Source organism: Raphanus sativus, chromosome 5 (assembly GCF_000801105.2).
Source record: "Raphanus sativus cultivar WK10039 chromosome 5, ASM80110v3, whole genome shotgun sequence".
NCBI classification, from domain to species: Eukaryota; Viridiplantae; Streptophyta; class Magnoliopsida; order Brassicales; family Brassicaceae; genus Raphanus; species Raphanus sativus.
In genome coordinates this window covers 18,864,983-18,890,851 of record NC_079515.1, presented here as the reverse complement: position 1 = coordinate 18,890,851, position 25,869 = coordinate 18,864,983, and the positions used below count along the sequence as shown (strand labels likewise).

The following is a 25,869-nucleotide window of genomic DNA, read 5'->3' as shown; positions in this document are numbered from 1 at the left end:
AAGAGAGAACAGACAACAACCAAGGCCAACCGACACCACTATGGGTGATCACGGTCATTATGATGATCTCACTGCAGCAATGCAACTGATGCAAAATCAGATGCTTTAGATGCAGCAGACCATCAAAGCTCAACAGGATGCTGCTCAACAAGCTGCTCTCGCACAACAGGAACAGGCTGCTCACGCGCAGCAAGAACATGCAGCACATAATGTTCTGATTGGGGAGAGAAACATTTCGCGTAACTTCCCTACTACGCGCTCTGCAATTGTTCCTCCACTCTGCACCAGGCAGGACTTCGAGATCAAGTCTACTTTGATTGATCTGGTGCAGAAAAAGGTGTTCTCTAGTCTCTCTGTAGAAATTCCAATGGAGCATATTGAGAATTTCAAAAAAGTCTGCAGTTTCACTCGTGCGAATAGTGTGCCACTAGACTACATCAAGTGCATGCTATTCTCATTCTCTCTTAATGGAAAAGCTGCACGGTGGTTGAACTCCCTCCCTACCTGCTCCCTCACTTTATGGGAACAGGTCCGATGAGTGTTCCTAAACCATTTCTACTCTATGGCGAGAACATATGCATTGAGGAACAAGATCACCTCATTCAGACAGTTCCATGATGAGCTTTTTTTTTGACGCATGGGAGCGTTTCAATGACTACAGCAGAGAATGCTCTCACCATGGATTTGATGATGATTACCTCCTAGGCATTTTCTATGATGTAGTGGACTCGAAATACCAAGGTGCTCTAAACTCTTCGAGCAATAGAGACTTCATGACTCAGACACTTGATGGAGCGTTTAAGCTGATTAAGAACATGGCAGCTAGCTCAGCCAATAAGAACCAGGAGAGTGATCGCTCCAAGGAAGTCAAAAGTGTAGACACCCAGTAAATTGATGAACTGACAGTTAAGGTCAATCAGCTACTGCAGAACAACCAGGCACAAGGATCTGGGTATCCGAACACCTTCCCGCAGAGCAATCAGCAAGCTGTTCCAGCCGCGAGTGTTCCAGAAGATGAGTTGAAAAACCTAACATTCATGATGCAGCATATGTTCCAAAGCTAGAAACTTCAGGTCAAGGCACTGAATCAGGTTACCACAGACATCAACACCAGGATGGACAACATGTTCATCGAGCTGAATGAAAAATATGATACTGTGAGCAGCCACATAAAGAGGATCGATGTTCAACTTGCTCAAACTTCTCGGGAAAAATTGCTTAATTATAAATAGATTATGTTTATTTACGTATTTGATAATTTTTCTAGGGAAAAATTGAAACTTCACCTACAAATTCATAATTTAACTTAATTCAGTAATAATAGCATAATTAACTACCCTTAAGATAATATACTAAGTAACTTAACACAGTCGGATGAAGTGGTTTACTTTTAAACTAGGTGATTTTCCCGTGCTCATACACGGATATAAATATTTATAAATTAAATACACTATAATAATTGATTGTTATTTAATTTAATTTTAAATTAATTTATAATTTGTATGAATAATTTATACTAATAATATTATATTATTTTAATTAGACATAATTCTAAATATGTTATATCTAGTCGATTTTATTGTTTTACAGTCGATTTAGTTATCATTTCGGTATATTAAATTGCATTTATTTCTCTGAATTCAACTATAATATTTTTTATTCAAAATATATTAAAATTTTGATTATATTTTTATTTGCATTTAGGTTGGTTGTTGTCTTCCTTAATTTTAATATAATCTATTATTTTAGATATAGTGTTGATTAGTCGAGTCACTTATATTGTGAGTATATATTAAGTTACATATATTCTTTCAAATTCAAACTGAAATATATATATTTTTTAATTTTCTTATTGTTTACGTGATTGGACTAATAAAATTAAGTATCCGGGATTGGTTTAGCAAAAATCCAATTGATAATTAATATTTAATGTTTTATATATATATTTAATTTAAATCAAACTAATTTCATTTATCATTTAATGTGCATGTAGGATCATAATATTTATCAAATTATATGTTCATTTGAAAAAATATATATATTAGAAAATAAAACGATGATCATTTTGGAAGCTCAAGAAAACATATCAATATTTACAATAACTAAAATATTTTATAAATTATAATTAACTTTATGTCTTAGATTTATTGAAAGGTAAACTAAAACTTATTTTAAATAATCTAAAAATGAGAATTCATATTTACTTTGGTATTTTGATTATGATTATATTAAACTCCACAAACATAGAAATATAAAATTTAAAAGAAAATTTAATATTAGGAAGAAATATAATTGTAAAAATGAAAATATAATATATTTACCTCGCAAAAGTATAGAGTGTTATGTTATTTAAAATATTTTATAATTATTTGATTAAAATAATAGTTTTTAATATCTCTTAAGAATGAGCAGTAAAAATGATTGTATTTGAGAATTCATATTATATAAGTAAAATATAATTTATAGATTTTTTTTGCTGTAACTGAAAGATATTATAGTAAACTAAATACATGAAAAATAAATAAAACATTTCAATAATACTAATTATAAATTATTCTTAGTCAACTAAACATATATCAGTTTATGTTACTTAATTATTTTATGTAATCATCTAAGATATTAGATAGATATATCAAAATATTTCTATTACTTTGAAAATATATATTTTGTATTGTTTAAAATTATGTTTTAAAATAAATAATATTTCTTTTTTTAATATCAAGATTATCTTTCTGAAATTTTTCTTTATGAAATCACATTATATACAAATATATATTTTTCATCTAAGAAACAATAGATATAAAGCAATATTTCATTACTACAAAAGTATATTTTATGTTATTTAAAATATTTTTAAAATAGAATATTACTATCTTGTGAAATTTCCTTTTAATGAAATCATATTATATATACATATATTTTCGTTTTAAATTTTGATTTTTAAAATTTATAAATGTTTCCTTTTTAATATATACTTAATATGGAAAATTTAAAAAAGGAAACTAAATAAAAAACAATAATAGTATTTAAATGTAATATTTATAATTCATTAAGCGTATCAATGTAATCAACCATCATGAGAGTTAACGTGAGTGCGACACATATGAAACTAACTTGTCAAATAATATTATAGAGATGAACTTTAGATGATTAGAGAATTTAATATGATTTTTTGTTAAACTACTATGAAATTTTATCTAAAACTATGAGACTTGGGTTTTTATTTTTCTATTTAATAAACTCCACCTAAACACTATGAAATCACTATAAAGCTTTTTGTTAAACTACTATGAAATTTTATCTAAAACTATGAGATTTGGGTTTTTATTTTTCTATTTAATAAACTCCACCTAAACACAATGAAATCACTATAAAGCTTTTAAAATTCACAATTTGAAATATTTTCAATAATAGTGAATTCGAGAGTATTTTATAAAATATCAAATTTAATAACATTGGATTTTAAATAAGTTTATAAAACTCATGCTTAAATAATAGTATATTTGTCATTTAGATATTAATCACCTCAATCTCTTAGTTGAATACACCACTTTTGAAAATAAGTTCAATGAATGTAAAATAGAAATTGCCAAGATTTAAAAATGAAAGATACATAGTATGATCAAACTTTCTGATTCAAAACGAGGAAATATGGCATCTAATTGATAAGAGATTGTGACAAAAGGGTCCATTTAGTCAGGGATCAAGAGATTTGAGGCCACAGTGGAAAATCCAAACATCTTTTTCAAGAGACTGTAAAAGACATATCAACAGAATATGCCATTTCCAGAAGCAAGCAAACACACATGAAAATTTCTCACTCTCATTCCATGACCACCAAGCCAACACATGTATGTATGTATGTATGTATGTATGTATGTATGTATGTATGTATGTATGTATGTATGTATGTATGTATATATGTATGTATCTATCTATACATGTTTGTACGTATGATTTTGAGGAATGGGAGAAAAAGGATGAAAGAACAAATGATTTTATAAAATGATAAAAAAGTAGATAAAAACACCTTAAGTTAGGGTCATGTTAGAACATTTTGGACATTGACGTCGACTAGACGCTTGGATAGCCATTAAAGAGCGGCTATGGAATTGTCCACGTCTTGCTTAAAAACAGTGATGGCCTAGCTAAAGAAGATGCATACAATACCCCTTGTTAATTTGTTTTTCTTTATATGTTAATATTGTGAATGCACACCTTTATCTCTTCTCCTATATATTATTTGAGAAACATTACAAATTTTGAAATATGGAATGTGTTTTCACCATAATAATTATTAGATTCTTAGAAAAGATAAGTTATTCTATCTAAACATACATTATAATTTCCATTAAACTAACCATAAAATTAATTATTAATATACAAAATATTCTTTCTTCTTTCCTTATAAAAAGTTACGGAATATATATAACAATTAATGATTTTAAATAGTAAAGAATTGATAACAATTTTTTATCCTCTGTCATTTTTTTTAATTTTATATTATTAAAATAAATTAAAAAATCACACTAATCATATGATAAAAGTTTAGTTTTTTGTACTGTTATATTTGAGTTACTAAAACTATTACATGTCCCACATTTAAAAAATTATGATCAGTGGTTTAATTTTTTGTTATAACATGATAAAATATTCATAAAATCATATGAGTAAGAGGTTTCACTAAATATATTTTCAAACTAAATTATATATATATATATATGTATCATTTAAATAAACTATATTCCATATTAAACACATAATATTTTGATTTCAAAAATTTCATTGAACAACTATTGAGAACTTAATATTTTAATTTCAATATTTTCGCTGATTGTTTTTAAAATGATTATAAATTACTATAACTATTAAAAGCTCCATATTAAAAATTTTGTTATCAATAGTTTAAAACCATATGAATATGAAATCATATTTAATTAGTATATAATCATATTAAAATATACTATATATAATATAATTTATTTAATTATATCATATAAATTAGATAAAAGTTATTATTTGGATTTATATACAATAAAATGATTGAAAATGATTGTTTTGATTTATTTGTTTGCACTATATTAAATATATACATAATAGTTACTGATTTTCAATTGTTTAGTATATTTTATTATTTTATAATATGTAAAAACATGAAATAAATAACAATACGTAAAGATAAATTGTATACATAATGGTCATTAACCTTGTAGTAAGAAAACGACAGTATATGTAACAAAAACTTATTACAAATGGAAAAGAAGCACACTTATTTATCAAAAATACTGTCATTGCAACTATACATAAGAAACGCAAATACAACTTACACAATGAAAACGATCTATCTTGCATCCATACATCTAAACAGTGGCATATCCAAATACTAAATTTATCAGTTAAAATAAATATTAAATTTAATTATTTTTAAATATATTATGTTTGAACCAATTCATCCCAAAACATTATGTTACTAGTATGAAGTAGAAGCAGAAGCAGACGCAGATTTTGTCTGAAATTATTGGTGATAACGTGAGTATGGAGACTTGTGAGAAGTCACATAAGTCAGGTGGTAGAAGAGAGTGTTAGTTCTGTGCTAGAGAAGTTTCGCGATCTGAACCTTGATGATACTCTGGAATAAGGTCTGGAATTTACTATCCGAGATTCAAATTCTGTTTGAGATTCGCTCTAGATACGCTCCGAAATATGATATTCTGGATCTCGAATTTGGATCTGGATATTTTTTTTAGGTCTAGATATTAGGATCCATATTTTTATTTAATTTTTTAGTTTTATTAGTAAGTATATCTGATATATTGATATTTTACATAGTTATATTTATAATATACTATTTTATTTATTTTGAACATTATATACATCTGAATATTTTATAACTTTTGAATAAATATTTTATTCATATATTATTTCAGAATTTTAAAATTTAATTATTTTTATAAATTCGAATTTGGATATCCGCGGATAATACAATATCTAAATGGTTATTCAGATTTCGGATATCCGAAGCCACGAAACTGGATCCGGATTACTAAATCTATGAATTTGGATTCGGATCCAAATACCCTAGATTTACTGGGTATCGAGACCCCCCCCCCCCCCCCCCCCCCCCCATTCAAAATCAGTGGGTGGAGATGAAAAGGATGGTGTGGTAGTCACACTGCTTCATCAGGTCAAGGATCCTTTTTGTAACTTGATTTTACAGGTCAAGGATATTGAGAAGAAGAAAAGGAAAGATACAGAAAAGGCAATGCAAGTTGCCCAAAAGGTCAGCGATGAACCGGCTAAACTTAAAACACTAAATAATGAAAAAGAAGGTATCAAAGCGCTGTCAAAGAGGAAACTAGTTGATAAACTAAATGCATAAATTAGTTTTGTTGTGTTTTTTTTATGAAGTTTCAAATTTATTCATTCTCTTAAAAAATCTATTCTATTAAATTAGGATCATGTCCAATTGATAAATTTTTTGGTCTAATAATGTATTTTATTTATTTAAAGAATTATTATATCAAATTAAGTTAATATTAAATATAAATATGATTAAAAAATCTAAATATGATTAAAAAACCTAAATATAAAAATTAATTTTGTAAAAATATTTTAAACAAAAAATATACTCGTTCTTTAAAAGAACAGATCATAATCTTGTTAGTATTTAAAAAAGAATAGTGTAAATACTTTTGACTACTTTACTCTGCTAGGCTTTGACTTTTGTAGTGCTATTTATTACTCTAGAACTCAGTAGGAAAAATGTTTTACACCATATTTCAGGTTGGTTCCATGCGAGGAAAAAAATTAAGGTTCAAAATCAAATTTCTCCTAGTTAAATTTTTTTTTTATGCTTTGGAGAAAATTATCAACACGCTGCAATTGCGATTATACATCAGAAACGCAAACACTATTTACACAAACAAGCACCATCTACCATTGCATCCGTACAAATAAAAATTGGCAGATCCAAAATTAAATTAACCCAATCAAGTGGTTTTAGAGCATCTCCAACTCTCCTCTATTTTTACCTTTATAATAGTATTTAAAGGCAAAACTAGGGCTGGGCAAAAAATCCAAACCCGAAAAACCGAACCGAACCCGATCCGAAAAAGTAGCACTGAACCCAAACCGAAATTGATTAAATATTCGAACGGGTTCAAAATTTCGGTATTTAAAGAACCGAAACCGAACCCGATCCAAACCGAAATATTTTGGATACCCGAATGTATCTGAAATAAATTTATATACTTAAATATATACATTATTTTTATATATAATGTATATTAAAAATATATAAGATACCTTAAGTTTTTCAAAATACTCGAAAAATATATACAAATAGTCAAAAGTAAATGTTTAAAATAGCTAAAGTATATTGAAAACACCAAAATAGTTAAATATCTATTGATTCTTTATCCAAATATTCAAAAAACCAATTTATATGTTAAATTAAGGTATTTTGACATATATGTTATGAAAATTTATATGTAATATATTATCTTTCTTATAGATTTTGAAAATTTAAAGTATATATGAATTTTGAAAATTTAAAACATTCTAAATGGGTTATCCGAACCCGAACCGAACCCGCAAAGATCCGAATGGGACTGAAATCTTTGACCCCGAAAACCTGAAATCCGAACCCGAACCAAAATTTAGAAATATCCGAATGGGGCTGAAATCTTTGACCCCGAAAACCTGAAATCCGAATGGACTAAACCGAAACCCGAATGGGTACCCGAACGCCCAGCCCTAAGCAAAACCATTTCAACCCACCTCTATTTTTACCTCTAAAATAGAGATTGTTATTTTCTCTTATATTTATAGAGGAAGAAATAGCATTCTTCTTTATTTTTTGATTTATACTTGAAGATCTATATTTTAGAAAAATACATTGGAGCAAAACACATTTCTATTATAGAGTTTCTCTATTTTAGAGGTAAAAATAGGAGAATACATTGGAGATGGTCTTAGCCTGGTGGTAAAAAAGCTCTGGTAGTAATTTTCGCATTGGGTTTGATTCTCCTTAGCCACCCATAAATGTTTTAAATGGAAAGAAAATACCAATTTTTATGGGCCTCATGGTGACCAGTCTTTAAGCTTTGAAAGCCTTTGGAATCACATTTCGGTTATATAAAAAAAAGTTAACCTAGATGGAAATAAATATTAAATTTAATTATTTATTCTAAGTTTTCTGACACAAAAAAATTCTAAGTTTCAAATCAATATATTTCAAAATCTCTTTATACTATCACAAGATGTGGTAGATCAGTGGTTTGATCGCATAAGCGAGTTTTGTTGTGCTGTTAATTTAAAAAGTCGATATAAAGAATGCTTTATGACATGTTAATTTAAAAAGTCGATATAAATCCCAAACCCCAAACCTCAAACCCTATACTAAAGAAGTAAAGCAAATTAACTACTTTTGTATTACAACCGTATCCAATCGACAATCTATATCTAAATTTTGAAATTTAGACCATAATTTATTTATATATTTTGAAAAGAAATTATTTCTTTTTATTTTTACATTGAAACTCTGTTCGGCCGCTCATTTTTCAAGTGATATTGACGACCCTGCCAGCATGAAACTCAATTGGCACATATAGTAAACAAAAATGAAACCTAATATTAATGCTATTATAGCTTCAGATATGAAGTTAGGGTTTTCATGATGGATTCACAATATTAAATGAAACCGTTAAATACAACCATATCTAACAGGAAGATTCGAAAACCTGAGAAAAACAGTTGATACATCACGTTAACATAATCACAAGCATAACAGAATGATGACCAGAGAGGCAAAGTGAAAAGTTTCACTTGACTCTCTTATCATGATTATCTTATGACTGGGGATTATTGAGAGAGAGAGAGAGAGAGAGAGAGAGAGAGAGAGAGAGAGAGAGAGAGAGAGAGAGAGAGAGAGAGAGAGAGAGAGAGAGAGAGAGAGAGAGAGAGAGAGAGAGAGAGAGAGAGAGAGAGAGAGAGAGAGATGTTTTTTTCAAATTTGTGATGTAAGAAAAACATAAATAAGGGAGATATATATGTATATTATACATGTATTTAGGCTATAGTTTTAGGATAACAATCAATAATTTGAATATGAAATTGACAATAACAAATTTGAACAATTTTTAGCAACATTTCTGTTTTCTGTATAATTAAATTGCAAGCATGTCGCAAAACGAAGAAGGATCGAGAAACAAATTTACAATTACGTCTCCTTGCAGCATTGACAATGTGTTGAATGCCTTGATCTCTACTAGGATAAAATTACTAAGTCGACATTAATATTAAGCACTAGCTATTTACTCAAATCAAGACTCACTCAAAATAAAATCAGCCATCGTTCGAAACTATGAGAGGATTTCAATACAAATCATACTTGTTTCCTTCAAGAATTGGGTTAAGATAACTTAATCATCGGATCAACATGACTAGTGTTAGTGAAGTGATCACATTCATGTGATATGTTTCTCTCATTGATGCCACTTCAGGCTCTAGTGGATCCTCAGGATGCAAAGATCATTGCCATCATCCCGCTGAGTAAAACATATATGACGGATAGAGCAGGATGGCATTTTACAAACAATGGAAAATATACTGTCAAATCAGGTTGTCAGGTAGAGCGAGTCTATCCAGATAAGGAAAAGCCACCCATTCTTATTGGTCCAACAGTTGATACCTTGAAGGCATTTTGCTGGAAAATACGGTGCCCACCAAATATGAATTCTTCTTATGGGAGCTACTATCGGGATGCATTGCTGTTAGGAAAAATTTGCAAGCAAGAGGACTGCAAGGGGATATATGCTGTGACAGATATGGAGCGTCAGAGGAATCAATGAACCATGTTTTTTTTGAGTGCCCACCAGCGCGTTAAGTTTGGGCTCTCTCACATAACCCTTTAAACTCAGCTACATTCCCCACTTGTTCCCTATTTACGAACATGGACCATCTTTTTTGGCACGTCCAACCGGAGATTGAGGATCATCGATTTGTATGGATATTATGGTATAGTTGGAAAGGAATAAACAATAAGGTTTTTAGTAATCTGGATAGATCCCAGGGATATATTAAAATTGGCAGAAACTGAAGCAGCCCTTTGGAAGGAGGCACATGTGAGGAACACCAGGATAACAACGCAACCTGTTGAGACCCTAAGCGCATCACCTATTGCAGGACGGTGGTGTTGCAATGATGGTCATGGAAAGACAATGACTGTTTTTCTGAACAAGATTGGTATAGTACACTAGAGGCTTTTCAGGGATTGATGGGAACAAGGAATGTAAGGGCTAGTTTATCTCCGCTACGGGGGAGTTGATATGGGCAATGGAGTGTATGAGGAATTTACGCCAGATGCAGGTTACTTTTGCAGCGGATTGTTCTCAATTGGTGAAGATGTTTTTAGAACCATAAGAATGGTCCGCTTTTGCAAGTTATTTAGAGGATATCAAGACTCTGCAACAAAGTTTCATGAACTCAGAGATCATTAATGTTCCACGGACGCAAAACACGATGGCCGATAAGCTAGCACGAAGTGTTAGGATTCAATCGTCTTTTGTTGTTCATATGGATACAGAGTTACCAGCATGGTTCATCGAGTCAGTATGAGTCTATACTCAAGTCGATGACAAAACAAAAAAAAAACAAAAAAAAGATGGTTTAAGAGAAGAAACATAGATAAGAAAGTAACCTGTGCTGTGAGAGATTTTATAACTTCTTTTGCAGCTTCTGATTTGGCAGTTCTCTCTGATGCCAGTTTCATTGCTTCTTGTGCTTTCTCCACAGACTTCTGGACTTCAAGTTCTTGGAACTCACATCTCTGCCTCAGCCTAGACAGCATTCAAGCTTCTTTTTATTTATAAGAAAACATAACATTAATTTTGTATGAGTAAATTAGAGGTATGTGGGAAAGTTTACCTGAGTGCAATTTGATACCTTCCTGATTCGTCAGAAGCTCATTAGCCTTCTTCAAACTCTCAGTTCTACTAGTTGAGAAAGCAAGACCAGCCATTGAAAGAATGGGAGTGACTGACGAATCATGATCATGCTGGTGTTTTGTACCACTAAGATAGTCGCTATGAGCTTGTCCTTTGTGATTTTTGACAAGTTCTTGTACAAAAACCTTGTTGTTTTGGGATGCGAGAATGTCAGTATATAATCATGTTCATGTTGACAGTTACTATGATTTTAGACAATCTTAATCCTTGTTTAGATTACAAATAATATCAACAGATATATATGCTACTGTTATAGCATTAACATATTCATCTATGACCTTGTACTTTGGTGATTTATACAAGTTTTTGTACTTAATAATTCTTGTAATTTTAGGATGCAAGAATACCAAACAAATATGTTATTTTTATACTGTTTATGGCATTAAACTCTGTTCAGAAACTTGGTTCAGTCACATGACAAGTTTTTGTACTTAATCCTTGTTGTTTTAGGATGCGAGAATACCAAATGAATATGTTATTTTGTAATTAATCCTTGTTGTTTTTGAAGTAGCAATGAATAATATATTGAAGTAACAAGGACTTTACTTTAATATAAAATTCAGTATAGTTGCATAGCTAATTTGACATTGATTATACACTTCAAAGTTTTTAATCGATTTTCATACTCAAATCTTCTGTAATGTATTATTCATCGTTACTTCAAAATAAAACTGGATTATAATCGAGAAATTTCTTGAAATACTATAAATTGAATAACATTTTCAAAAATACTTTCGCTAAAAAATACTCAAACATTTGAATTTAGAGTTTGTTGATTATTTTTTAGAGTTTTGTATTTATATGGTTGATTAGGTTTATAAACTTATATAAATAACTCATAAATATTTATAATGATTTATGATGTTAAGTTTAATCTTCTTAATCACAAACTTAAAGTATTTATGAAAATTGATATTTTTAAATGTAAATTTTATAAATGGAATCAAATTTATTAGAAAATAAGAACTTTCCCCATTTTAATATAACTCCATTCCATTTCTATTTCAAAATAAAATAAAAAATAAGAAACCGGAATAATAAGGGGATGTTAGTAGTGACATTTATAATGACTATAAGAATTTAAAAACTCTTGGTTTATTAGTTTATAGATTCTTACAATCCTAATAAAATCTAGTGTTATTGGGTTGCTGTTTTGTAATTCTATAAAAAAATCAATTGTTATTAAAAATATTCGTATCTTATGATTCTATAAATCCATTAAAGATAGTGTTATTGAGAGGTGTATTTTTAATCATTTAACTCAACTAACAAGATTTGAGAATACTACATATATTCTTTAGATTCTTAAAATCAATATAACTATTTATTTTCATTGATTATCACAATATGAAAAATTCTCTCCGACTCTTTCCAAATTCAACAAATCTCAGTATTTTTAAAATCAACAAACTTTCTATAAATCTAACTACCACTAACACCCCTAAATATAGGTACTCTAGTTTTAAAGAAATTTTTAATCTATCTTATTAATCAGAAACATTACAACTTCTTCTATGTAGATTTTAAAGGTGCACCTCATATATTTAAATTAAATATCTCATTCCTTATACATAATACGTACCATAGTCTAACTTTGCATTTGTATTTCCTTAAATACAGTTCTTTTTTGTCCATATTCCATATATAGTTTCACATTTATTACATATCGATTTAAATAAGATAGATACTAAGAATACTAAAAATATTAATCTTACTAGAATTACCCTATACAATTCATTTTAAATTGATAAGTATACTTTCATTGGCCATATTAATTTTCACTACATTAGGTAGATAAATCATAGACACATACATAAAGATTTCACTATTTTTAACTACCTTGGGCCTAATCTACTTTCTAAAATAAATAACACATAGCTTTATATATTATATAGAATATAGTAATATTGTATAGTATTATACTTATACAATAATACTAAAAACAAACCAAACTGAAATATAATATATATCGAAAATGCATTGAACCATTACTGATAAAATATATTATACCTCAGGGATAAAATTCAATTTCAAATTATGTAATAATTATTTTAAAAAATTAAACTTCGTAATGTACAAAAACATAAGTTTTATATCAAATTTTGTGTTACAATAAAAAGACATAACTCGCGCTTGCAAAATATTATTTTTACATACGAAAGACAGTTTTGGTATTGTTCTTTAAACACAAAATTGAATTATACAAACTCGATACTACATAAAACTAAACAATACAGAATACATTTTAAAAATAAAACCCGTGCGTGTACGCATGGCCTTTGCGAAAATCGTAGATATGTTTATATAATATATAAGTATATTATGTTATACATATTTTCATATAAATAATACCCCAATGTAAATTTTGTATGATAAATATTGAAAATACAAAATATAGCACTATATATTTAAAATAATATATAAAAAATCTACTTTACATTATCATAAATTTTAAAAATCAAATATAGTAATTAAACACATTGCTTATTTAAACACATTAGTACACATTGTTATTTATCAAAATTTTATATTAATACACTTGCAATCATATATAACATTTAGTACAAATAAAGATAAAAAAGTTTGATTCCCGCTCGGTCGAGCGGGTCATGATCTAGTTCATAATAAAGTTGAAAATATAATATGGCTATAATAGACTTAACTTGTATAACCTAATGGTTAAAGTTTAAAGGTTTCTACACTCAGATCTAGGATTCGAATTCTAGACTATACAATTTCTTGCAGATTACAGGAAATTCAGGTTTTAAGTCCCGGAGAAAACGATTTATTAAACAATTATATGCAGAAAGGAAGAAATGTTTACAAGATATCTTCAACATGGTGCAAGTAAATCTAGTCAGAAGTAAATCCTCATAAGGTATATAGTATTGTCGGTTGTCGAGTCTATGTAATTAAAAAAAAAGACTTGACTCTAAGAAAGAGTAATTATGGAATGTTGAGCATACTCTTAAGAAAAAAAAATCAGAGGCTAATTTACCACTCATTTAGATGAAACAAAAAAAAAATAGATTAATAGTTATATTTCACCACTCCTCTTTTCTAATTATCTACAGAAACACAAGTTACTGTTTAAATATTCAAACTGATATTTTTTCCAAAGTTATTGTTTAAATATTCAAACTGATCATTTTTTCCTCCAAAAAAGCAAAACATCCACAAAAATAACTAAAACCAAATCAACAGAAACTGAAATTTAATCAGAGAGTAGGAATGGTGTTGGATCCTATGAACTGTTTCAGAATCGCTTTTTCTTCATCAATCCTCTTCTTCTCTTCTGCGTTTTTCTGTTTTACTTTCCGTTTCTCCTCCAACGTCCATTTGAAGAGCTCACGTTGTTGCTTCTCCGTTATTGGCTCACATGCCTTGACCACCACTGGCTCAGCAACCGAAGTCACTGCAGAAGACACATGCTTTTCAATGGTAACAGGAGCTGCGACTGAATCTGATTTAGCAGCAATCTCTTCACTTGTAGGCTCTTCTATGTCCTTCTTCTTAGTCCTAAAGAAAAGGCAATGATTGTAACTTCAACGCTCATGTAAAAATAAGGTTACACAGATATCAACAGCTTATCACACAGCCCACAAAAAGATTTCCATGGACGAGTTAAATGAAACTAGTATTTCCATGATCACGAATAAAAAAAACGATTCGAGAAACAAACCTTGATGAACAGAGGTATCAATGTAACAATCTTACATGCCTACTACATTACACCATCATATATGCATCCATTGATGAAAAGAGAATACTAGCAAAAACCTAATCAGAGGTGGGAGAAAAGTTTGTCCACAAACAAGCTAAGAGTATTATGAGTCAAAGTCTGTGTATCACTAGAGACAGTAAATCAAGGTTTATCATCATTACATCACATCATCATCTAGGCCTCCACATACATGACTACATTACATCATCATCTATGTATCCCTGACACATTACATGCAATATGCTTTAGCAGGAGAAACAAAAAACAAAAACTAAGAAGATTATGAAAGAAGTTCCTGATCATGTTATGGTTTGCATTTCAAAAAGCTAGTAATGGCATAAAGCTGGGCAACATTGGTCAAACTAAAACCATCAAAGGTTATAAGATCTATCAAGCAAAAACTAAGGCATTAGGATCACCAAAAAGTTCAAGAAAGCTTTGTGCTTTATCACTATATAAGCTCTAATTTCAATCAGAAATGCAAACCCATGCGAATCTTGCAGAAAAATCTTGAATCAAAGACGGTCCATTACTACAGTGATCTATCAATCGACAGCTAATAAAAGTTTTGATAAAGCTTTCTACTTTATCAATTTCTAAGCTAGGATTTCAATAAGCCCTAAATATTTAAACCCTGATTTTGGAGGGATGGTGAGGCGAAGCGGCCAAATATCTTTGTACCTCCGAGGAGGCGAAGGTATATCAGCGTAGCCTTCCTTCCTAGTAATAATGGAAGAGGCAAACGAACAGAGCCACCCAATTTTGTTGAGGCTTTAGCTACGTAGAACGTGGACAGAGGACTACTTGTATGAAGAAATTTGGGAGTCAAAAACGTGGACATCTTTCTCAAATCTTTCCAGCTTAGAGGCTATTACACTAGTACATTGTCTCTGAGGTTCAGGGTTGGTAAAAACATGTTAATATTTGAAAGTGTTGAGAACTACTACATTGGAAGTATTATTACCGTGTTGCAATTAGAAAATTGAGTTGAAAGAATGTAAACAAAGAAGCTTCAATGAGAGAAGTTAATATTTGTATTTAAAAGAAAGATATGACAATATATACACACAGTAATTGAACTATTATGGTAAAGAAAGATGAATGTTTCACTTTTCTGAATTCATTGACATCGATCAAAGATAGTTTGACAATTGAGGTGCCACCGGCACTACAAAGTAGCCACGGGGAGATGGATGATGAGCATACATAATCATCGGTCTAGGTGGATGGACCGGTCCATAACATCTTCTTGGCATAAGAATCTCTTGTTCCATCACTTGCTGCTGCATAAGAAAATGTTGTACCAATCGGTCACATTCCCCCCTTATCCTCACAATCTCTCGTTGATGTTGCAGATCCTCATGTTCCCGCTTTCGCTTTAGGTCACGAGACAAGGTGAGGTTTATGTTAGTGAACACACGAGCCGTCAGTTGGCTGTCGGAGCCAGCATGATGCGCTTCTCCTACACGTCTGATGCCAAGCTCGTCGGCTAATCTTTGCAACCCGGAACAACTGTTGAGTCCTCTCTGTCCCGCAAGTTTCTTGACATCAAAAGTTAACCCTAAAAGTTATTGAACTGTTTCTTGAAACCCGTGTGATGTGTCGGGAAGACTTTCACGTCCGGTCATGCTTTGAATTATATAACCTAAATCGTACGATCCATCGGAAGTAACCCAATTCATCTTCTTCTTGTCTTCTTCATCTATAATCATCTCAGTAAACTCTGTGAAGAAATCTTTGATACCAACTCCTTCCTCTCTGATTCTCTTTAAATCGAGTCCGTTGCGCTTGAGGAAGGCGATGGATTTCTCGTTGCAAGGATCCTCTGTCTCGTCGGAGTCCGAGAAATTGACCTCCCAGGTTCCGCTGATTGATCCTTCACTGTTGTCGAATAAGGAGAAACCCAGTTGAATTGGTTTGGTTCTGTCCACATTAAACCTCAAGTTTTGGTTTAATGAATTAACAAATCATGCAAATACAAACTACTTACAATGTTGCGTTGCTTCCTCACAAAACTCTTTACCAACGTTGAGTTGGCGTAATGGTAAAGGGGTTATGGCTGTATCTACCGCCACCCGGGTTCAATTCACGGTAGAATAAACTATTTACAATGCTTGGATTCTCGGCAAAGAGGTGAAATCACATTTTTCTTATCAACCCGGGTTATTGATATTTCGTTCATGCATTTTCTGAAATTTGATATGTAATACTAAAAAATTAGTACCAAGTCTAGTAATATGCAAAAAGGTACAGTATGTTTAATACATAAGCATACGTTTCCTTTTTGGGAAATTTGGAAAAAGAGAACTAAAAATTTAAGACTTTATCCCCTTAGAACAAAATCAATTCTACCTTTGGACTTCTATTACCCATCAAGGTTATAAAATTCATATAAATTAATTTAGAAAGCCAAAAAATAAAGAAAAATATGAAACATGAAGTACTCAAGTATGTGTATATATGAAAAATAACTTTTTTATAAAAAAACATTTGGAATAACAATTTGAAAAATGGTCTAAAGGTGTAAATATATCAGATCTACCATCTACAACGCTTCAGATTATGTAATCTACTACAACCACAACGATCAACACATGGTAGACTGCGAAATACACCAAAAACATATGGTAGAGTACATAATCTATATTTTATACTCTTGTCTGAATAACTGGTAGATCATAAGCCCTAATAAATGTTCTTATGTCTTCATTCGAAGAATATACTTTCTTCTAAATTCTCATTTGTCTACTTTCTCTGTATTCACTATCTACTTATTCATCCATATTCTACCAGTTGTAGAAAGTACGTTCTACCGGATTCGTAACCAAATCCGAAAATCTAGGAAATAACTCACAAAATATTACTTAAATCTATTAAATCTTTTTATTTCCTTTTTAAAAATTTGTTCCCTAATTCTCAGTTCATTGTTGCCAACCACTGTTTTGAAAAAAACGTGTGGCTTCTTCTCCTTTTCATAGTTCTCCCAAACTTTTGCCAATCAAATCTTCAAAAATGCACATCTATGTCTATTCTGGTTTTTGGAAATCATCGGGAAGAAACGGTTGGAAATTTCATATTGATGAAAAAAATGGAGGTAGATTACTTACTTTGGACACAAGTACAATCAAACCCGATCACAAACAACATATAACTCAAAATTTAACTTATTACTCACTATGAATTGAAACACTAATTACAACAAAACTCCTAGCAGTAACTAAAATCAACTTAACATGTTCAATTGTACACAAAAGAATGACCAAAGAGATCACAAGAAGCACAAAAAAAATCACAAAATCCATCAATTTTGTACTCACTATGAACAATACATGCACATCAATATATACCCAATACATGCACATCAAAAAAAAAATTCAAAATCGAAAAGGGGATCTCAAACCCTAACCTTCGATTTTGGGGAAAGAGGGACCGAGATTGAGATAGAAGACCGTCTTGTTCTTATTTGGTGATTGAAGCTTTGATTTTGTTCATGTCAAGTCCGATTTAGGCTGTCGGAGAAAACAAAGTTACTTAGAGTTCATCGAGAAGGAGGAAAAACAAGGAGAGAAAGAGAAAAATACCACGGAGGGAGAAAGGATGAAGGAGAAAGAAGAGATGTCACGCCGGAACGGAGATCCTCGCCGGCGAACGAAGACGCACCAACGGAGATGATGGTGAACACGGGAATCGCCTTTCTCGACCTCCGTTGGAGAAATGGTGGAGAGAGAACACGAGATTGATGATTTTGTTTTTTTTTTACGTTTTACTATGGTTAATATCATATTAAAGATATATTTTATTTATCACATATTTTTTTACATTATTAATCGATTCATCAAAACAATTAGGAAGGACTTATTTGGGTTTTCATTATAGTTTGTTCTAGTGGGACAAGTATTAGTAAAATTGTTCTAAGGGGACAAAATCATAAGTATTTAGTTCTTTTTTCCTAAATTTCCCTTCCGTTTTCAGTGAATCTAATGAAAACAAAATTGAGTTTTTTTTCTTTTTGAAGTTTTGATTTTTCGCACTGATTATCTCTGCTTTACCTTAGTCACGCTTGGTTGACATACATTATCTTCTTCTTCTTTTTCAATTGCTGGGTTGCAAAGATTCATATCCTTGTTTTGGAAAATTTATTTATGTTTTTTTGGATATTTTGCAGTGAGTTTTGGCATTGAAGAAGAAGGAACAAGGCAAAGATGATGAAAATGACACTTATAGCTCGCATTGCAGATGGGTTGCCTCTAGCAGAGGGTCTATATGATGGACGTGACTTACAAGATAATGGAATATATAAGGAACAGGGCATGTCTCTGATTAAGACGCTTCCCAGAGGTGGGAATGAAGCTAGGTCCGTTGAAAATGGCCCCTATGTTTTCCAGTATCCTTAACATGTGTTATGTATTCATCACTTCTTATTATTTCAAATTTTGCTTGCTAGATGTCATATTGATGTTTGATTGAGAGAGTTGCATTATATATATATCTATAATGTTATTTGAGAAGTCAGTTTCCTATGTGTCGTGCTCACGTTAACTCTCACAATGGTTGATTACACGGATACCCTTAATGAATTAAAATTATTATTATTAAATATGTTTATTGATTTTTTATTTAGTTTCTTTTTTAATTTTTTTCCAAATAACATATATAATAAAAAGGAAACATTTATAATGTTTAAAAGAAAATTTAAAAACGAAAAATATATGTCTATATAATATCAGTCAAATAGTTATACTGATTTTTTATTTAGTTTCCTTTTTAAAAATTTCTAAATAAGATATATAATAAAAAGGAAAAATTTATAAAGTTTATAAGAAAATTTAAAACAAAATTATATGCATATATAATATGATTTCATTAAAAAGGAAAGTTCACAAAATAGTAATATTCCATTTAAAAATAACATAAAATATACTTTTGATGTAATAAAATACTTTATTTATATCTATATTTTCATAGATGAAAAAATATATTTGTATTTGATTTCATAAAAGAAAATTTCACATAGATAATCTTGATATGAAATAAATATTATTTATTTTAAAACAAAATTTTAAACAATACAATTTCAAAATAATAAAAATATTTTTATATATCTATATATTTTCTTAGACGATTACATAAAATAATTAAGTAACATAAACATATATATGTTTAATTGGCTACAAATAGTTTATAATTAGTATTATTGAAATTTTCTATTTATTTTCATATATTTATTTGACTATAATATTTTTCAATTACAGCAAAAATATCTATAAATTATATTTTTCTCAAATACAATCACAATTGTTTTACTGTTTATTTTAAGAGATATTAGATAATGAAAAATATATTTTAACAGTAAACATCTTTAGATCAAATAATTACAAAATATTTTAAATTAAAATAACACGATATACTTTAACAAAGTAGATATATTATATTTTATGATTATTAAAATTACATGTCTTCTTAATATTAAATAAATTTTAAATTTGCTTTTAAATTTTATGTTTTTATGTTTGTGGAACTTAACATAACCATAATCAAAATACGAAAACAAATCTGAATTCAGATTTTTAAGATTATTTGAAATAAGTTTCAGTTTAAAGGACGGTATTTCAGGAATGCTTCACCCCTGGAACCGATCCGTTCTTACTCCCCATCATATGGCTGGAGGAGTATTGTATCTGCTAGATCTCTGGTTAGCAAATGACTAATTAAAAGGGTGGGAACAAGTTCATCTATATCAGTATGGAATGATCCTTGGATCCCAGCCACTCGCCCGAGACCAGCCAACAAAAATCAACACAATCTGTTTCCGGAACTTACAGTTGACGCTCTTATTAATCCAGGTTCTAGGACTTGGAATTCACAAGCCATTCGGGCTGTGGTGGACCCTTTGGATGCAAAGATTATTGAAAGTATACCTCTTAGTAGATTTTGCATGGACGGCAATGACGGTTGGCATTTTACGAATAATGGAAAATATACGGTTAAATCAGGATATGAGGTGGAAAGGGTTTATCCGGATAAAGAAAAACAACTAGCTTTCTATGGTCCGACGGTGGATGCATTGAAGACTTTTTGTTGGCAGGTTAAGTGTCCACCAAAGATGAAACACTTTCTATGGCAGCTTGTATCAGGGTGTGTTGCAGTTAAAAAAAGTTAAAAAACACGAGGAATGAAAGGGGAAATTAGCTGTGATAGATGTGGGCACATTAAGGAATCCTTGAATCATGTGTTTTTTTAGTGTCCTCCAGCGAGGCAAGTTTGGGCGTTATCAACAATTCCAACAAATCCAGACGTTTTTCCTACGGAATCATTGTTCACTAATATGGATCACTTATTCTGGAGAGTCTTACTCAAGATGAATGATTGTCAGTATGCGTGGATACTATAGTATATTTGGAAAGCAAGGAACAGTAAGGTTTTTAGTAATCTGGATATTGATGCTAGGGATACACTAAAACTGGCTGAAACGGAATCGACTATGTGGGCTGCGGCTCAAGATTTGATGATACGACAATCTATACCACCACAAGTACCTTCACCTGTCACTATCCCAGGGCGGTGGTGTTTTACAGATGGTTCGTGGAAGGATAAGGAAGTTTTCTCGGGACAAGGTTGGTTTAGTACCCTGGAGGGCTATGAGGGTTTGATGGGGGCGAGAAATGTTCGGGCTAGTATGTCACCCCTTCATTCGGAGGTGGAGGCACTGATTTAGGCAATGGAATGTATGAAAAATTTACGACAGTTTAATGTTACGTTTGCAACGGGTTGTTCTCAGTTGGTGAAGATGGTTTCGGAACCAGAGGAGTGGCCAACGTTTGCAAGTTATCTGCAGGATATCAAGAGTCTACAAAGTAGTTTCCATAGCTCACAGCTCATTCATGTACCACTGACGGAAAATTCAAGGGCAGATCGTCTAGCACGCAGTGCCAGGCAACAATCGTCTTTTGTCGTTCACATGGATGCAGAGCTACCATTTTGGTGGTCTATATGAGTCTGTATGTTTGATGACAAAAAAAAAGTTTCAGTTTACTATTCAATAAATCAAAGGCATAAAATTATTTAGAATTTATAAAATATTTTAATTATTGTAGATATTGATATATGTTCATGAGTTTATATCAGTTACTTATGTATGTAACTTCATATTGATCATTGATAAACATATGAAAGTACATGCACAATAAACGATAAATACAAATAATTTGATGTGACTTAACAAAAGTAAAAATATTTATATTTCAGTTTGAATATGAAATAATACATGCAACTTAATATATTCATAACATGAGTAACTCGAGTAATCCAACTTATATCTAATATCATAGATTAAACTACAATAAGAATATATAATCTTATGGTAATAATTAATTTCATAAATATAAATTATAGAATGATTCATATATTAACAAATGAAAATAAAATATTATACAATTGTTACAATTTAGTTTTTTTGTAAAATTTATATATGTAGGCATGAGAATTCATAATATCATTGTTATATTAATTTATTGAATTTGGAATCCGACACTTTAGTTAATCTTTCATTTCATTCTAAGCACAATATATCTTAATTTATAAATAATCATCCTAAAATATATTTGCATATAAAAGATAACCAACCAACCGAGCAACCTAAATGCAAATAATAAAATTAATCAAAATTTATTATATTTAGAATAAAAAATATTATAATTGAATTCAAAGAAATAAATGGAAACCACTATATCCAAATGATAACTAAATCGACTGTAAAAACAACAAAACTGACAATCTATAACATATCTAAAATCGAATGTCTAATTAAAGTAATATAATATTATTAATATAAACATATCGTTTATACCCTTAATGAATAAACATATAAATTATACATAAATAAAAATGAATTTTAATTTTATGATTAGGTAACTGATTAAAATTAATAATGATAAAAATTATCCCAAATTTAAAAATATATTTTAAAATAAAAAATTACAGTGACTGTTATTGTTTATATCCTTAATGGATAAATATATAAATTACCTACAAAACAAAAACGAATTTATTTTTTTGATTACATAGTAAATAAAATTAATAATGATAAGAATTATCCAAAATCTACAAATATATTGTAAAATAAAAAATTTAGAGTGGTCAATATCATTTATACCCCTAATGAATAAAACATAAATTAACCACAAAATAAAAATGAATTTAATGTTTTGATTCGATAAATTATTAAAATTAATATTAATAATAATGATCCAAAATCTAAAAATATATATTAAAATAAAACGAACTTATATTAATCATATTATTTTAATAAAAATATATAATATTTTTATTTTAATCTAACAATAAATATATTGATCCAACTATTACTTTTTGTAAGTAAAATTTTTATTGTTTTTGTTTAAATAGTATAAATGAGCAAAATATATGTAATGGAAAATATAAATAATGGAAAATATGAGCAAAATATAAGTAAAAATAAATGTACAAAAAGGGATAATAAAAGTATAAGATTTCAAAATCAAAAATATTTTTAATATGTTAGTGTTTTCAAAAATTTAATATTATAATAAGTATACATATTTTAATAAAATATATAAACTAATAAATATTCGGAAGAAAATTGTGTCCGCAAATGCGGGCAACACACCTAATATATTATATGACCTAAACGCAGGAAGCTGACTAACCTTTTGTCTGTATATAATATGCTTTTTGAATTGTGTGTGTGTTTGCACCAGTTTGTTTTCTTAAATTTTATTCTTACGTTTTCTGCTTATCTCACGTTCCAGTCTTCTAGCATTATGTTTGAGACGTCGTAATTGTATATGTAACTGTTGGTATGCTTATATCTTGTAACCAATGTGAAAGAAAGAACCACATATATCCAGTGATATTCCTTGATCAGACAACTTTAGTTACATCACACGAGGCGTGTATGCTGCTTGACAATGTGTGACCGCTCTTACCCAAAGGAACTCGCCTTCAAGTACCTGGAAGATCTCAAGAGTGAATATGACCGTATAGATGGGCCTAAGATCGAAACAGCTGCCCGGCTCTATGAATTTGGTACTATCCTTTCCTTGGTTTTTCATCTTCTCCCTTTGTGAATTTTCTTTTCTTTGTAGGTACATTTATGCATAAAAATGGAAAACTGTACCAAAAAGAGACATCGTCCCTTATTGACATGTGCTTGGAACGTCTAACAGTGTCTCTTAACTATGTCAATTCGATGCCAGAGGAGCTTCTCGAAAGGTTACTAGGTCTGTGTACTTCGGAAGAAGTCCTAAGGCTTGAAACCAACAACGACATTTATTCACTGACAGATCCTGTTTGGAAGCGCTTCTACCAACATGAGTTCGGGTCTAAAGAGACCGAACTTGTCCACCAAAACCTTGGAATGTACGATACATCTTTCAAGTGGAGCGAATGCTTCAACCAAAAACTTTGTTCCGAGGGAGTTTATAATAAATATCCTTTTGCACCAATGGCTCCTAAAGGTAAGTCAAGTAAACAATTCTTTAGCACTATCTCATGCTTATCTATAATTGATCCCTAATTTTCTTATTTTTTTTCCAAAAAATTACTATTTAGTGAGGAGGCATACGAAGCTCTTGACCAATATGTACACACCGTCTGGATGTACAGGAGTTCAATCATTGATGGTTCCTCATGTGATGGTAATTCAGGAGGTACAAGAGTTCAATCGTTGATGGTTCCTCATGTGATGGTGATGGAGTTCTTGCTGCAAACTATGGTTACTTCAAAAAGCAGTATAAAATTCTATGGAACGGTAATCTCTTTGACTCTATTATCAGCAATAGAGCAATATAAAGAGTTTTCTTGTTTCAGTGGCTCCTAGTGAAGTATTAAAAAGAGTGTGACAATCGTTTTCAATTCAGTCTGAAGTGTGGTGTTTTTGGATTAACACGAAGATAACGCTTGGATACATAATCAATGGATGATTATCATATAAATCATGTTATGTGTTCGGCAAATAAATCGCGATTGAGAGTTAATCCTAGTTGTTTTAGGAAAACACATAAAGTGTATCAATTAATATAATTCGCGATTTGCAAGAGTTAATATTCGTTTATCAGGTTCGGGCAAATACATCCAGCAAATCAGTGCTCTATTTATTGGGTTTGGCACATAAACTTAGTCTACATGTGTAATAATTAAATCAAAATAGTTTATTATATGTTTTTTTTATCAAAATTCAATATATCTTATCAAATGAACTAACATCAGGTGTATTGACAAAGATAAAACCTAGATCATTCTTTCAGTATTATACATGGGAAAATCCAACCAGAACTGTGTTTTATAATTTTTTTATTTTTATATAAACTGAAGTGAGCGTCTGTGTATTTATATATTTAGCTGTTTGTTATAATTATAGATATGTAATATAAAAAATATGTAAATATTATGTAATGTCAGAAGTTGCAAACATATAAAAATATGTGTTTTCATGGTTATGATCATCAGAAAACATATAAATATAAATATCTTCAGTTCAAAAAAAAATATAAATATAACGTAACGTCATAAATTGTATTTGTCACCTAGACATAAGTTGTATGTGAACATTATAGACCTCAAAAATATTTTCATACGTACAATACAATATAATAGACAACGATCAAATCTCAGTTATTAGATTGATGAGTAAACCAAATGATACACTTTCTATACGCGATGAAATTGAACATAAAAACTTAAAATAAGCAAACATGAATCGTGTGATAATTCATCAATATTGGTCACAATAATATTGTAATATAATGGCATATGTTGTAATAATTCTAGTAAGCTAAGGGTTATGTTAAAATATGGGTGAGAGTGATTGTGAGGCTGTCACATAGGAAATGACACTCATATAAATCACACATAAAGTAAAGGTTAGTTTTATATTGGTCTCCTCAAATAATAAGAAGGGGATTTTTAATTTTTATTATATAATTCCCCAATTTTTATTATATAATTCTTATCCTAGTTTAATAGTATAGATGGTGCTCTAAACTATACATCTATCTTATTAAAACAGAAACATTCTCTTGGACCTAACATTTATTTTGTAAGTTTTTAAATTAAATACACATTTATGCTTTAAAATTAAACGTACATTAAATCACTAATGTT

General features: G+C 30.0%; 1 protein-coding gene, 1 non-coding gene and 1 pseudogene across 2 annotated transcripts; all 3 read right to left on the bottom strand.

Moving 5' to 3' along the window:
- Nucleotides 1-577: 577 nt before the first annotated feature.
- LOC130495315 (small nucleolar RNA R71) lies at nt 578-685 on the bottom strand. The gene has a single exon (XR_008934587.1). It is a non-coding gene; the product is annotated as a small nucleolar RNA R71 (small nucleolar RNA).
- A 13,539-nt stretch (nt 686-14,224) lies between these two features.
- LOC108858423 (uncharacterized) lies at nt 14,225-14,759 on the bottom strand. Its single transcript, XM_056985750.1, has 2 exons — nt 14,740-14,759; nt 14,225-14,525 (listed from the first exon to the last, which is right to left on the bottom strand). The coding sequence occupies exons 1-2, from the start codon at nt 14,757-14,759 to the stop codon at nt 14,225-14,227; spliced, it is 321 nt and encodes a 106-aa protein (XP_056841730.1).
- A 1,097-nt stretch (nt 14,760-15,856) lies between these two features.
- LOC108857859 (putative CCR4-associated factor 1 homolog 4) lies at nt 15,857-16,673 on the bottom strand (annotated as a pseudogene).
- Nucleotides 16,674-25,869: the final 9,196 nt, after the last annotated feature.

Bases quoted from the DNA above. Each gene is read 5' to 3' on its own strand.
- LOC108858423 (XM_056985750.1), bottom strand. From the start codon at position 14,759: ATGGATGCATATATGATGGT. The intron at 14,526-14,739 runs GTAATGTAGTAG...CCTTTTCTTTAG, and splicing joins ATGGATGCATATATGATGGT to GACTAAGAAGAAGGACATAG.